This window comes from Salvia miltiorrhiza, chromosome 6 (genome assembly GCF_028751815.1).
Source record: "Salvia miltiorrhiza cultivar Shanhuang (shh) chromosome 6, IMPLAD_Smil_shh, whole genome shotgun sequence".
In the NCBI taxonomy this organism is placed as follows: domain Eukaryota; kingdom Viridiplantae; phylum Streptophyta; class Magnoliopsida; order Lamiales; family Lamiaceae; genus Salvia; species Salvia miltiorrhiza.
The window spans coordinates 38,371,946-38,385,420 of record NC_080392.1 but is presented as its reverse complement, the minus strand read 5'-3'; the positions used below and the strand labels follow the sequence as shown (position 1 = coordinate 38,385,420).

The 13,475-nt window shown below is 34.2% G+C and overlaps 2 protein-coding genes across 5 annotated transcripts; one reads left to right on the top strand and one right to left on the bottom strand.

The window, feature by feature from the left end:
- Positions 1–1,206: 1,206 nt before the first annotated feature.
- On the top strand, positions 1,207–8,224 carry LOC130989407 (uncharacterized). Of its 4 annotated transcripts, none has more exons than XM_057913395.1 (16): positions 1,208–1,402; positions 2,493–2,616; positions 2,711–2,831; positions 2,935–3,079; positions 3,694–3,761; positions 3,851–3,904; positions 3,998–4,081; positions 4,168–4,253; positions 4,370–4,453; positions 5,342–5,472; positions 6,205–6,246; positions 6,904–6,980; positions 7,078–7,168; positions 7,245–7,326; positions 7,673–7,745; positions 7,839–8,224. In XM_057913395.1, the coding sequence occupies exons 3-16, from the start codon at positions 2,734–2,736 to the stop codon at positions 8,005–8,007; spliced, it is 1,284 nt and encodes a 427-aa protein (XP_057769378.1). In that variant the 5' UTR covers positions 1,208–1,402; positions 2,493–2,616; positions 2,711–2,733; the 3' UTR covers positions 8,008–8,224. The 4 variants fall into 4 exon arrangements, with proteins under 4 accessions (XP_057769379.1, XP_057769378.1, XP_057769377.1 ...); XM_057913394.1 differs by having other exon boundaries at positions 2,450–2,616; XM_057913396.1 differs by lacking the exon at positions 2,493–2,616 and having other exon boundaries at positions 1,207–1,402.
- A 320-nt stretch (positions 8,225–8,544) lies between these two features.
- On the bottom strand, positions 8,545–12,281 carry LOC130989425 (carbonic anhydrase 2-like). Its single transcript, XM_057913428.1, has 10 exons — positions 11,831–12,281; positions 10,558–10,619; positions 10,245–10,394; positions 10,096–10,144; positions 9,859–9,975; positions 9,707–9,760; positions 9,519–9,604; positions 9,147–9,255; positions 8,914–9,072; positions 8,545–8,677 (listed from the first exon to the last, which is right to left on the bottom strand). Exons 1-10 carry the CDS (start codon positions 12,002–12,004, stop codon positions 8,636–8,638), a joined length of 1,002 nt encoding a protein of 333 aa, XP_057769411.1. The 5' UTR covers positions 12,005–12,281; the 3' UTR covers positions 8,545–8,635.
- Between the last annotated feature and the right edge of the window lie 1,194 nt (positions 12,282–13,475).

Here is a 13,475-nt window from a genome sequence, read left to right as displayed (position 1 = left end):
AGGCGGCGTTTACTTTATATGGTTGGTAAAATGTATGATTGGATATTTTTATTCTTAATAATAGATTTTTTCTCTAATCCCAACCTTTCAATGAGATAAGAATCAAACAAAATTAGCTTAAATAATAGAAATAATCAAGAGTCTTGGGATATTCTAAAGTTTCAATCCATCAAAATTAATAAAGATTTACTTTTACTATCTTTTATCAATCAAGGTTAATTTTTCAAAGTAAATATAAATATTAATATATCGAAAAACAAACCAGGGGGCTTAGCCCACTGGCCACCGGGTCCTCACTTAAGTGAAGTGACCCGGGTTCGATCCCTCTTGGGAACGAATTGGTGATTGGAGATATAAGGTGGAGTTTGGTGAATGGAGAGATAAAGTGGTTCTTGGAGTGGATGGGGAACTAACTACTAACATCTAACATGACTTTGACCGATCAAAAAAAAAAAAAGAAAAAAAATATCGAAAAACAAATGTCGTTTGAAAAAAATTGAGGTTTTTGAATTATTTTTTTTCCTGTGGGTCATTTAGTCATATTGAAGAAAAAAATTATCAAAATGTTTCGTAACATGATATTTAAGTCATACATGATTATGGATTATTTTTAAGTAGAAATATGTGCATTTGAGGAAATATGTGCACACTAACAAATTTTATATTCAGAGAGTTAGTACATCAAGTGTGATTTCGATTCCAATTTTTTTGTACAAAAAATATCAAAAATGAAGAAGTTGAATAAATTAATTAAATATATTAACTATTGATCCAATTTTCTTTTATAGCTCATGATTATTATGTCATTATGTGTTTGGTTCTCGATTCACCCACCCTCTCGAATTATAAATGCATTTATAATATTAAAAAAAAAGGTTTTAATTAAACTTGACATATTCTCAATATTGTCAAACTCCTCGATTCACCCTCTCGAATTATAAATGCATTTATAATATTAAAAAAAAGGTTTTAATTAAACTTGACATATTCTCAATATTGTCAAACTCAAAAAAACTAGCCCTTCATCCGCGATTTCACCCCACCTCTCATATTGGAAAAGGCATTCCTCTCACCTTATTTATTTAGGGGTGTATTCAATTAAGATTTTTTTTTTTTAGGGGTGTATTCAGTTAAGATTTTTTTTTTTTGAAGTTCATAGGTATTCAATTTAAATTGAAACAAATCTTTAAAAATCTGTTGGTATTCAATTATAACTCTTAAATATCCATCGAAATATGGTGATATTGATAATTTGTAGGATTCTAATATATCATGGACTTTAAAGGATTCTTAATGTCCTAATATAAATACAAAACTCCTCCAGAAATTTCATCTCTACGTAAGAGATTTTGATATATTCCGTGTTTCTCTCCATCGAATGTGAACAAGAAAAAGATATCAGGTATGTGAAAATTTTCAATTATTTTTCGTTTATGCATCTCTCGATTTTATATTAATTGCTCCTTCGATGCATCTGTTCATTAGACAAGAAGTTGGGTAATTGATAGTATATGATTTCCCTAAAAAAATCACGTTGCCCCATCTCCAATCCATCTTCAATAATTAGTAGGTGCAGCACATCCCAAAAGCTTGAGTTATCATTTTAACCCAAGCGATCAATTATCAGTTATTTAATAATGAAGAAATAAAAAATAAAATATTTTAAATTTTAAAATTTTCATATTTTTTTAAAATTCATTTTTAATGTTTTTTATATTATATTAAATTTAATATGCATATTGAATATTTTTTATAAATCAAATTTAACGATGTTTAGAAAAATATTAAAATATAAAAGAAAAAAGAAAAATAAGAAAGAAAAAAATAGTGGGATTCCTCAAAAAAAATGGTGTGAGATGATAGAGAAAAAAAGAGGAGAAAAAATGGAGGGTATATAATATAGATATAGATTATTGAACCAAAAATAGTAGCCTATATTTTATGTTGTGTAAGTATTGAAGGTAGCCATTTTTGAAGCTTTTAAAGACATTGCAGAAATGTAACTACGTACAAATATTGGATAAAACTACGATGACCTGCGTTTTACACCAAACTATAATTAATGAATTACAGTTTATTATTTTTTTAAGAATAATTACAGTTTATTATTAGTAATAACAAATGAATTCCCTACAATCCATACTTATAAAATCTATGAAAATAAAGATAAAATAATCTAACTGCTAAACTCTACATAGAATTAAAATAATTCATGGAATTAATAGAATCCACATATTATAAAAAAATCTGTCAAAATATTTTAAAATCTTAATTGAATACACCCCCTTAGTTTTACATAAATCTAATTTTCATGAATGCAATTTTCTTATGAAATTTATTCAATATTTCGGATATTATTATCCGAAATTTCATTGCAAATATATTATGAAAAAATGGGTTTTAAATTTCTAAGTCCAGTAGTTGCCCTCAACTCAAACCTTAACTCCAGCCCAAACCCATATTTGAACCCGGCCCATGACCGATCGTTTCAGCCCATTTAGTGACTGCACCAATTGCACACACGGAACGAGAGAGAGAGAGGGGTCCACTCACAGACACGTGATGCGGATCTGCTCCTAATCTGCTGCCACGTGTCCGAGGGTTGAAACAGTCGCGGTGAGAGTTGAGATAATCTCGCTTCCACAGTAAACAAATCCCCCGCCAATTTCCCTCCATTTCTCACAATCAAACCCTCAATTCAATTCTGCAGAAGAAAGTCGTAGCTCGCCGGAGATGGGGAATTTGTTCACGTTTCAGTCGCCGCCGCCTCCGCCGCCGATGGTGCTGGTCCCGCCGCTCTTCGATTTCCCTCCCCTCGCCGCCCGTACGAGGTCAGTTATTTTTCGTATTTTACGTGTTCATCCCTTTTTCTTCTTTTGGTTGTGTTTTCCTTTGTGATGAAGGAGGCTGAATAGTTATGTTATGGCAATGTAGAATGCTGGAATCGTCTTACGACATGCTGTTTGGAAAGCTGGCCCTGAAATGCCTCTTCGAGGACTATTTCGAAGAAGCGCGGCACTTCAACACGAGAATTATGCTCAAGCCGATTGATGATCCGCATGTCGATTTGATTGCGGCTGTATCCGTGATTATATGGTCGAATTGCGTTTTATTATGCGATTAAGTTTCCAATTGCTCTTTTTTTTTCTTTTTTTTTTTAATGTAGTCTAGAGATTTCAGTGGGCGAATGAAAATAGGAGGAGTCAAGGGATGCAATTTGGAATTTTGGATCCATGATCATTTGGTGATGCGACTAAGAAGTGTGATAGTTTTAACCTTATTTGAGTACTTTGAATTTCAAACGGATAAAATGATAAATGTATATTAGATGGCATGGTCATTATTAGTGCAATCTTTAGTGTTTATTCGGTGAAATGTGGTTGTTGGTGACACTCCGGCTAATTGGGGTAGCAAGGTTCAAATTTCTCTCTAGCTGCCTTCGGTGGCATAGTTAGCTGTTTCCTTATCAATGAAGCATTGATTGTTATGGTAGTGATTATTTAAGATTCCTTATCTTGTAGCTTTTTCAATTTTGAAAGACTATAAATGGCGATGATCAGTTACTTTAGGCTTGGAGTTTAGTGGAATGGCAGAGAGGCAACCATACTATGTGACTTTAGGTGAATAATGTTGCAGTTAGTTAGCTACTTGAAATAAAGGCTGTGATATATTACTGTTCCTTAGCATGTTCAGGTTGCTGGTCCACTCGATTACAAGCCAGATGAGAAAATTGCAGCAAATGCACAGTTTCGTTGGCAAAGGTTTTGGAATCTACTTAGACACGTGATTTAATTGTTATTTCAGTTCTTTCTTGTTGACATGCTAAAAAAGGTCCACTGTTTCTTTCTAGTGATGTTCTCGATCCTCACACATTTGTCGATCTCTCTGTTTCAAACTCAGATCCGTAAGAACTATTTCTTGCATGAAACCTTTTTATCTGCTTCTGTATCGAAAACACTGGATATTTATGCTCTCTCTATTTGTTGTACATATCCAGAACTTTAATGATGAGATCCTGTGCATACTACCCCAAGTTTGGATTTGGAGCATTTGGCATCTTCCCACTTCTTTTAAAACAAAGGTTACTTTTGGATTTTCAATTCAAAGAGTGATGTTGAGAAGTTGGTATGTGCTTGTCCAATGTTTATGACATCTTTGACCAATCAGAAATTCTTCTGAAGATTATGGCATCATGGGTTTGAGATATGGGTCTTCTAATCTTTCAGTTGGAGCTACATTTGTCCCATTTCCTGGTAAACCCACTTAGCGAATTACAGATGGCTCTGGATTATATATAATCATTCTGTGGGATATATGTTTACACATGTGAACAAGAGGAAGTCTCTCAACTTAGTTGTTTCTTTCGCAGCAGCAACTGATGAACTCCCTAAAAAGGCATGGTTAGTAAGTAAGATGGGAAGGTTAACTGCTGGAGTGCAATACGAACCAACATGTATGTTATTTTTGGAACTAATACCTGTTTCCTTTCTTTCCTAGAACTTCCACAAGAATATTAATTTCAAATTATTAAATTTGTGAACTGTGAACCACTCCAGTCATTTGTTTAAATGCACATTGTTCCGATGCAGTACTGTTTTTTCCTTTACGTTCCGCATGCCTTTGATTTACTAATAACATAAGTAAACACATCTCTTATATAGAGCTGAAGATGTTCTCTTTGTTGGTTGCAAACTTGCAATGAATGGTTGAGAAGGTAATGTGAAATTAAGTTGCTTCTTTTTTAGGTATATTAAAACAGATTAGAATTACTCCCTCCGTCCACCAATGACCAATTCATGCCCTACTTTCCTTTTTGGTCCGTCCACCAATTCATGTCCTACCCATTTTTAGTAACTATTTATACATTTTTTAATTGGTGGGTCCCAATTAACAATACACTTTTTCTCCACTCAACTAATAAACAATATACTTTGTGGGTCCCTTTCTCCACTTAACTAATAAACAATACATTTTTTCTTAAAACCCGTGTTTCCTCCCCTAGGTCATGAATTAGTGGACGGAGGGAGTATTAATTATTGTCTAGCCATGTTCCTTAGACGAGCATACTTAATAATGCTTATTCTGGGATATTTTGAAACACGGTAAAGTTGGCTCTTTACAGTATATTGAATTCCATAGCTGTCGTTGATACATTTTTTTAGGATTGTACATGTGGTTAAGTGTAGTTTGGATGCGTAAATGTTTTCCGAGCCATCTTCATTGAAAAGAAATGAAATACTGCGGATATTAAAATGTTAAAACATTGCTGTCGAAGCTCATTTCTATTCTAAAAAATTATAATGGTGATTCAATCACTTATATTGTTCTTGATGTGCTGTAGTTGGAAGCACAGACGGACCTAGATACAAAAACTTAGCAAATTGGAGCTGTGCAATGGGTTATGGACTAGGATCAGGCAGCCCATTGAGCCCATCATTCAACTTTGGACTCGAACTTGCTAAAAACTCCCAGGTTTCTTTTTATAGTTTTAAAGTACCTGCTCGATTTTTCAGTCATTTTTGCCTTGACAATCAAACTCTATTTCTAAGTCAAGTTCTGATATAAATTTTACATTGGCTGAGCTTTGTTTTTGGATGTCACTACAAAATGATTGATAACTACTAATAGTCCTCCGAGGAAAATTTTCTGTAGCTATAACATGTTACATCAATATGAATTCTTATGATGAGAGCTCAAAACAGAAGCATTGGCTAGCTGGCTAAGATAAAACAATATTTAGGTTGTATGTCATGATTAATAAATTATAACAGGGCCTTCTCCATTGGTATGACCATATAACATCTGCAGCTTTTTGCTTTCATAAGTTTTCAATTCAGTTCGTAAACAAATTTTGAGATGTCAGATGCGAGGCTGATGCTAATTTGCTTTCCAGTTACATATAACTATCTCATTTTACTAGTAGGTTTCATTTATCTTATCTGGTAGCATGGAAAAGATAATGGATGGTCGTGGTGAAGGTATCCAAACTCTTGCTTGTTTGTTCTCGGGGAAATTATGCACTTGCATTATCATGATGCATGAATTTCACAGTCTAAATGTACAGTTCATGCATGTTATATCTACAATTTGATCATATTAGGCACTTGTATGAGGAAATCTCCATTCCCTTGCTTATCATTCATGTCTTGCTCTATTCTGTCTATACTTCCTACTCACAACTTTGTCCTTGTAAATGATCTGCAGTTTATTGCTTCTTTCTACCAGCATGTGGTCGTCCAAAGACGGGTCTCCTTCTCTCTCTCTCTCTCTCTCTCTCTCTCTCTCTCTCTTTCACACACACACACACACTGTCTGTCCTTTCTCTCTTCATAAGCTATTGTGTGTGTTTGTAATTGCATGTTTTTGGTAGTAGCATCTATTATTATTTCGACTCTACTACTAGTTGGCTTCGTCATTCATTATCCTAAACAATATGTCATAAGCAGTTCATTTTATGCTTCATCAGTTACTTTATGTATACTAAATTCAAATTGCATTTAAGGAATATTGTGTTCCGTGACATGGCCCGAAGCAAATTGTTTATTAGTTTCAAATTTCACCATTTTTAAAAAAATCTTTACCAGGAATTGAAAAGATTTCTATCCATCTTTTGATAAAGGGAAAAGATGGATTACTTCTAGATAAATCATGCATGAGCAATTTCAATATATGAAACTTTGTCAATTTTTCTATAGCTATACATATATTGAAACTATAAACCCTTTAGACAGAACTTTGTTTTTGAGGAATTTTTTCATTTCTGGAATGCACTAATCTCCAGAAGGTTACACTGAGAAACATACTCATACACCGCCATGAATTTCCTGGTTTATTCTATAGTTTATTTTTGTGATGCATAATGTTTGAGCCAGGATTTACTAACAAAAAGATGATTTCATGAAGGTTAAAAATCCATTGGAGCAAAATGAAGTAGTTGGAATCACGAACTACATTGACTTTGGCTTTGAGTTGCAGACAAGGTATTTCCACCTATTACCTGTGGACAATTGAACACGGTAGTCCATGTTATACTTAAACAAGTGAGTAAATAGAGTTCTTCCAATACTTTCTTTGAAGGGTTGATGATGCTCAACAAGCGAACAATATTCACGATTCCAGTTTCCAAGTTGGTGCATCTTGGCAAGCTAATAAAAACTTTTTAATAAAGGTAGCACTTAGATATGTGTATCGTACTGTATTCATCTTGTTCAATATTAACATGTTAAGTTACTCGGTTTTCTCAGGGTAAGGTGGGACCTCTAAGCTCCTCAATAGCCTTGGGTTTTAAGTCATGGTGGAAACCTTCTTTCACATTAAGCGTGTCAGGTACTGCTCAGTTTCCTTCATGGTAATTTTTATTGGACTTTTCCTACACTGGCAATATTTCTACATTAATATTCCCTCCTAACACGCTTGCATGCATACACACACACAACCATGTTAGTATAGTCATGGTTTCGCCTCCTGTCCCATTTGAGGTGAAATCAATGATTGTTGTGGGAACTAGACATAAGCTGAAGGAGCCTATCAATGCCAACTACAACTTAACTACATAAACATACACCGATTTGCTTCCTCCTTCTAACCCATAGTCTCTTTGAATCATCATATGTTGGGATATTTACATGTAATAATCTCTGCATCTTTGATCATGAAAAACATTTGCTCACAGCTGTTAGAGACCGCACAAAGAGGGTAACAGCTTTTGGTCTCGGTATCCAAATCGACAATATTCGGGAAGGAATGTAAGCCCACCCCCCTGTAACTCCCTCCTCTTAAAAAGCTCAATGAGCTCCTCATATGTTTCGTTGAATTTTATTTTATGACTTGACACGCAGGTATGAGAGGGCTGATCCCAATTTTGTGATGCTGACGCCAAGCAAGGAGCATCTTGCTGAAGGCCTTCAGTGGAAAATTGGGGAGAGACCGCTATTTGAATCAGATGTTACTTCTGGCAATTTTAATGGCGTGCCCAAGGAATTAAGGCCCTTAAACAAAATGCTGTGATCGACTGATCATGACGTTCTCTCTCTCTCTCTCTCAAATACACTAGGAATTTTATATCTGTTAGAATAGAGATTATATTTGTTTTCTAATTATTTTGATGAAGGAATCTTCTTCAAAATGTTAGTCCCCCCCCCCCCACCCCCATCCCCCTATTTTTATACGCAGAAAATAGAAAATGTCACTCCATATATCGCAATGGAACTTTCGACTGTCTCAATGTTGGGAGCTCACTAGTTGATCTGCTATCCTTATTTTTGAAAGAAAATAAAAAAGAATTCCAAAATTTGGTGATTACATAATATTAGATGCGCAGAAATTTAAGATTTTGGTAGCGGTCCTCCATGATTTGGTATCACTTTTGTTATTTTTCCTAGTTAAGTTTTTAACTTGCTATCGTAATTGATACATGATAGAATTATCCATATCTCGAAATATAACGTACTCGCAGAGATAGTCATGAGAATTTTGTTTCTGCATTTTGGTGAAATACTTATCAATCTCCAACACAAAAAAAAAGAAAAGGATTTTTAGCACTCATTTTCTTTCCACAAAAGTAATTATTATTACTGGCAGATTATGGATACACAGAAACCCCATCACTCTGCAGATTGGCTTCATACCAATTTTCCTAAAAGAGCTTCCAGTGCATAATTGTGGCCACATCTTTTACCTATCAAAAATAGCCAAAATAAACCAAAAAAACGCCCACAATAAATACATACCCGAAATCTCAACTCTTATTTCATAAACGAAAAAAAGGTTATACTATACAAACGAAAAAGGAGTCTCGTCCTTACATTTATTACCAATTTTTGTGATATACGAGGAAATAAAAATACAAAGGCAAGATTGTGGGATGATGAGAGAGAATTAGGGAAGTATGACTTTATAAATTAAAGCTCATACAGAGAGAGATGGCGATAGGTTGAACTCAAGCCCCCACAGCTCGAAACTTCCCTTGACAAAATCGTAGTAGCCACCCTTCAATGAAAGAGTCTTCTTCACCAATCCTTCCCTCACAAATGGGTAGGAGAGGAGGTTTCCCAGCGACACGTTCACCGCCTCCTGCCAGGATTAAATAAAACATCAATGAAATAAGAAATACATATGATATGTTTGTGTTTTAATGTGTAATGGACCTTTTCACATGTGGTGCATAGCTCGCCGAATGGTGCGTCTTTGCCGCAGTCAGCCAGCGTCTTGTTCTTCGCAGGTAATGCAATCTTCACCCAGTCCTCGATGAAGTCACTAAACAAACATACCATCATCACTCTCTCTCATAAACATTAATTATTCAAAAAACCAAGTTATGTATGAGCTTACACAAGTTCAACTCGATTTATTCAAACTCATCAATTAAATACATTAAGTTTGAATATGGTACATTATTGATAAGTAGCTATGAATGAAATAAATAAATATCCATGATTTTATAATTAAATGATCTAAGTAAGCAACTTCAATAATACTAAACATTAGAAAAAGGTGAGTTGTGATGAGATAGTGCTTACGTGGAAGAGGATCCATCATATGGGAAGGACATGACTCCCTTGATCCCTCCACACGCACTGTGCCCAATCACAACAATCTCCTTCACCTGCACCAAAATTAATACTCCATCTCAATAAATTCAAAACTCCACCAATATTAATTAAAGTTTGGTGTTAGAAATAGATGCCAAATAATTAAATTTGTTCACCTTCAGATGCAGAACGGCATACTCAACAGCAGCCCCCACTCCAGCGTATTTGGTCTGAAATGATAATTATCATCATTTTTAAAATGACTTATTTTAGTTATTTAACAACAGAAAATGATTAATAAGCACCAAATATTAATTAATTTTCAAACCTGGTCGAATGGTGGGACCAGGTTAGCGACGTTACGGACGACGAATGCTTCACCTGGTTGAAGGTCTAGCACGTGCGAGGGGCACACGCGCGAGTCTGAACATGCGAAAACCATGTACTGCATATATATACGTACACAATTACATTAATTTGCTTCTTTGAGAAATATTCTAAAAAAATAGGAATTCCATATTAAATTAAATTTTACAAAAAAAAAAATTTACTATAAATTATGTACCGTGGGGCTCTGGCCTTTGGCGAGTTCACCGTACAGAGCTGGATTTTTCCTGAATTAAATTTTTAAGATCAATGCGATGTTAGCAATTCATTTCTTTTAGCATTGTAAATAAATAAATTAAACCAAGTTTGATCGATGTGTTGGCTTACTCGTATTTCTCTTTTTTGAAGGTGACGAAGCCAGTTTTCAGCCTCTCAACTGACTCCGATGAGATGCTGGCGCTGCCGTCAGCTGTTTTAAGCTCCGCCGTGATCTCCTCGATTTTCGCCGCCGCCACCGGTCCTAGCCCTCCATTCTCACTGCATATATATCACACCTTAAATCATGAATTTCTTCTCTCAAATCAATTTTTGGTTTTGTTTCTAATTAAAATACAATTTCTGGCAAGTATATACCTCACGACGAAGTTTGTGTGTGTGTGTGTGTGTGAGAGAGAGAGAGAGAGAGAGAGAGAGAGCAAACCTCAGAAGCTTCTGGAGTCCAGCAATGGCTTCTTCGTACGAGTCCTTTCCCATGTCTTCTTTCTGCAAAATTTCAATCTTATTAGAAAATTTTGAGAGAATTATGTATGAATATAAATTTTAGAGAAGAAAAAATGAGCGGAATTTCTAGAAAAAATTAAACCTAACATTTAAATTGGAGTGTAATTAATTTACTTTCATATTTTAGAGAGGAAAAATGAGCGGAATTTATAGAAAAAATAAAATTAAAACTAACATTTAAATTGGAGCGTAACTAATTTGCTATATATATGAATGAATATGAATTTTAGAGAAGAAAAATGGGCGGAATTTATAGAAAAATTAAAAACTAACATAAAAATTGGAGCGTAATTCTAGTGAAACTCGGTAATTCATGCAGTGTTATAATGCGACAATGCATAGACGTAAGGTTGTTATAGATATACTATATATAGCAAGTTTTCAGTTCACTGTAACGCATTCAACCAACGACACGTATTAAATTTAGTGCATGCACTAATTGGAACATTCTCGTGAACTACTCACCTACTTATGCATGCAAGTGGCATAATTCCTGATCATAGACTTACAAATTTTATCTCAACTTTGTTATATATATAGATAGATATAGATATAGGGAGAAGTTACTAAATAAAATAAATATGGAGAACCATTTTCAGCTATTCGATCATTAAAATTTATGGTGAATGTATCGTCTTGGTGAATTAATGTATCATCTGGGCTCAAATTTTGAAAGGAGCGAATTTTTTTAGTCCAAGTCATTTAACAACGAATATATTACTTCTTACAACAAATGCAATAATTTTAATGATTCTCATGTTTTTTATGAAAATTATAGTTCTCACTATATATATATATATAATAGACGATGACTAGTCAAATGAAGTCTCGCATTAATATTAGTAGTAGGCTTTCACAACACGTGTTACATACGTATTAGTGAAAATCAAATACTATAAGTGAGAGAGAACTTGAACGTCATAATGTGGCATATATTAGTGAGAGAGATGTGTAGGTATTTAGGAAATCGATTTTTAATCGGTATTTATTAGTGTGCCCGTGTAGCAGTGTTTATATAAACGTAAAATGCACCTCTTAAAAGGGAGTTGAAAGAAACCGGTTAAAAACTGGGCTACGACACCGGTTTTTAACCGGTTTCTTTCAGCACTTTTTCATGACACCTACAAAACCACTAGCTGGTTAAAAATAAATTTGTATTAGCAATTTTCTTGTAGGGGATACATTGTACGTACCAAGAGTGGGTGGATGATCGGAGCCGGAGCTGCGAAGACGGGCTGGTTACGGATGAGGCTGGGCGGAGAGGAGTTGAGGCGGGCGGTGACAACGGGGCGGAGGGCAACTCTAGAGCGGGAGGAGGCGGTGGTGGTGAAGATTTGGGAGGCGAGGCAGCCGTTGACAGTCGACATTGCTCAATGGGGGTCGGATTTGGGCGCCTTTATATTGAGAAAGGTGGGAAGACAGTTCTAGAGAGAGAAATGCATGCATGTAAATTTAAATACAATGGATAATGAAAGGGAAAGGTGAGTGAACCACAGCTTCTCTATTACTCGGAGATTAGGTTTGGATGCTGGGTTTCAATTTTTGACCTCAAATTTCATCTTACGTTATATGGGAGTGATCAAGAAAGATAGAATAGTGGAACAAATTTGAAATGAAATAAATTATTTGGATGAATTTCTACACTATATATTGTTTATGGCGAATTTAATGGCACTTGTAAGATTTATATCTCTTTTTTTATTCTACCTCTCAATTGATTAATATATATAGTGTCGAATATATCTAAAGACAAGCTAGAAAAGTAATTAGTAGTACTAATTTTATTATCGAGTGAGCGCAAGATTTATCATGCATGGCGTAGAAGTTATATGAAACACGGGTTTGTGTATTATAATTACTCTTGATCATATATATACCGTTTTTTGTTAACATTAATTACATAATTAATGGCATACATCACATAGTTAATGCAGGTACATTAGTTAATTGTAATTACAGAATTTTTTTAGGCGAACTGTAATTACAGAATTAATATTCAAATATAATATGTACGAGGTTAGGAGCTAGTTTCTATTTGCAAATACTATCAAGTCTATCATAAAGATAATTAACTAATAATGTATGTACTCCCTCCATCTGACTCCCTATTTTCTTTTTAATAATAAAATTTTATTATAACTGAGTTCATATATTTTACATTATAAATTTTATTGTATTAAATAATCGTGTCGAAAATAATTAGTTGAAGTGATGAAATTGAAGTTGGAGTATATATGATTTGACAAGAAAAATAAAATATCTAGCTATAGCTCGAGGTGACATGTATTAAGAGATATGTAAACGAACACAAAATAAGTGGATATTAATTTTTTGAATAAAATAAAGAAAAAAGTTGAAGCAAAAAATACGCGGTGGACCGAAGAGTGAGTGAATGATGTGGTGAAATGGTGATGAAAAGATAAGACCCTATCTCTAAAACTTGGTTGCAATTCTGCTCTACATCTCCACTTCATCTTTTAACATGATCAAAGGCTTCTCTACCAATGTCATTCATTTCGATTTTTTTTATAATTTTATATTTATTTTTATTATTGTATGTTCTATTATATATGTATACAATGTGAGTGAGCCATAAGATGTACTTTAGTAGAATATATGAAATGTGAATTTCGAAAAAGGAATTAATTCAATAGTTGGGTGTGTGAATCAAATGAATATATAGTTATATCTCTTGATCGATCATTAAATTTGTACGGCATAATAAGACATTTGGGGGGAGTTTTGTTTGGTAGATCGAGATAGATAAGATTGATAGGATTGGAAGAGTGATTAAATAATTCATCCAATTTTGGGGTGATAAATAATCACTCAATTGGA

Bases quoted from the DNA above. Each gene is read 5' to 3' on its own strand.
- LOC130989407 (XM_057913396.1), top strand. From the start codon at position 2,734: ATGGGGAATTTGTTCACGTTTCAGTCGCCGCCGCCTCCGCCGCCGATG. The intron at 3,905-3,997 runs GTAAGAACTATT...GTACATATCCAG, and splicing joins TCTGTTTCAAACTCAGATCC to AACTTTAATGATGAGATCCT. The intron at 6,981-7,077 runs GTATTTCCACCT...CTTTCTTTGAAG, and splicing joins GGCTTTGAGTTGCAGACAAG to GGTTGATGATGCTCAACAAG.
- LOC130989425 (XM_057913428.1), bottom strand. From the start codon at position 12,004: ATGTCGACTGTCAACGGCTGCCTCGCCTCCCAAATCTTCACCACCACC. The intron at 9,761-9,858 runs GTTTGAAAATTA...TTATCATTTCAG, and splicing joins TGGTCCCACCATTCGACCAG to ACCAAATACGCTGGAGTGGG. The intron at 8,678-8,913 runs GTATGAGCTTTA...TATTTTTGATAG, and splicing joins ACCTATCGCCATCTCTCTCT to GTAAAAGATGTGGCCACAAT.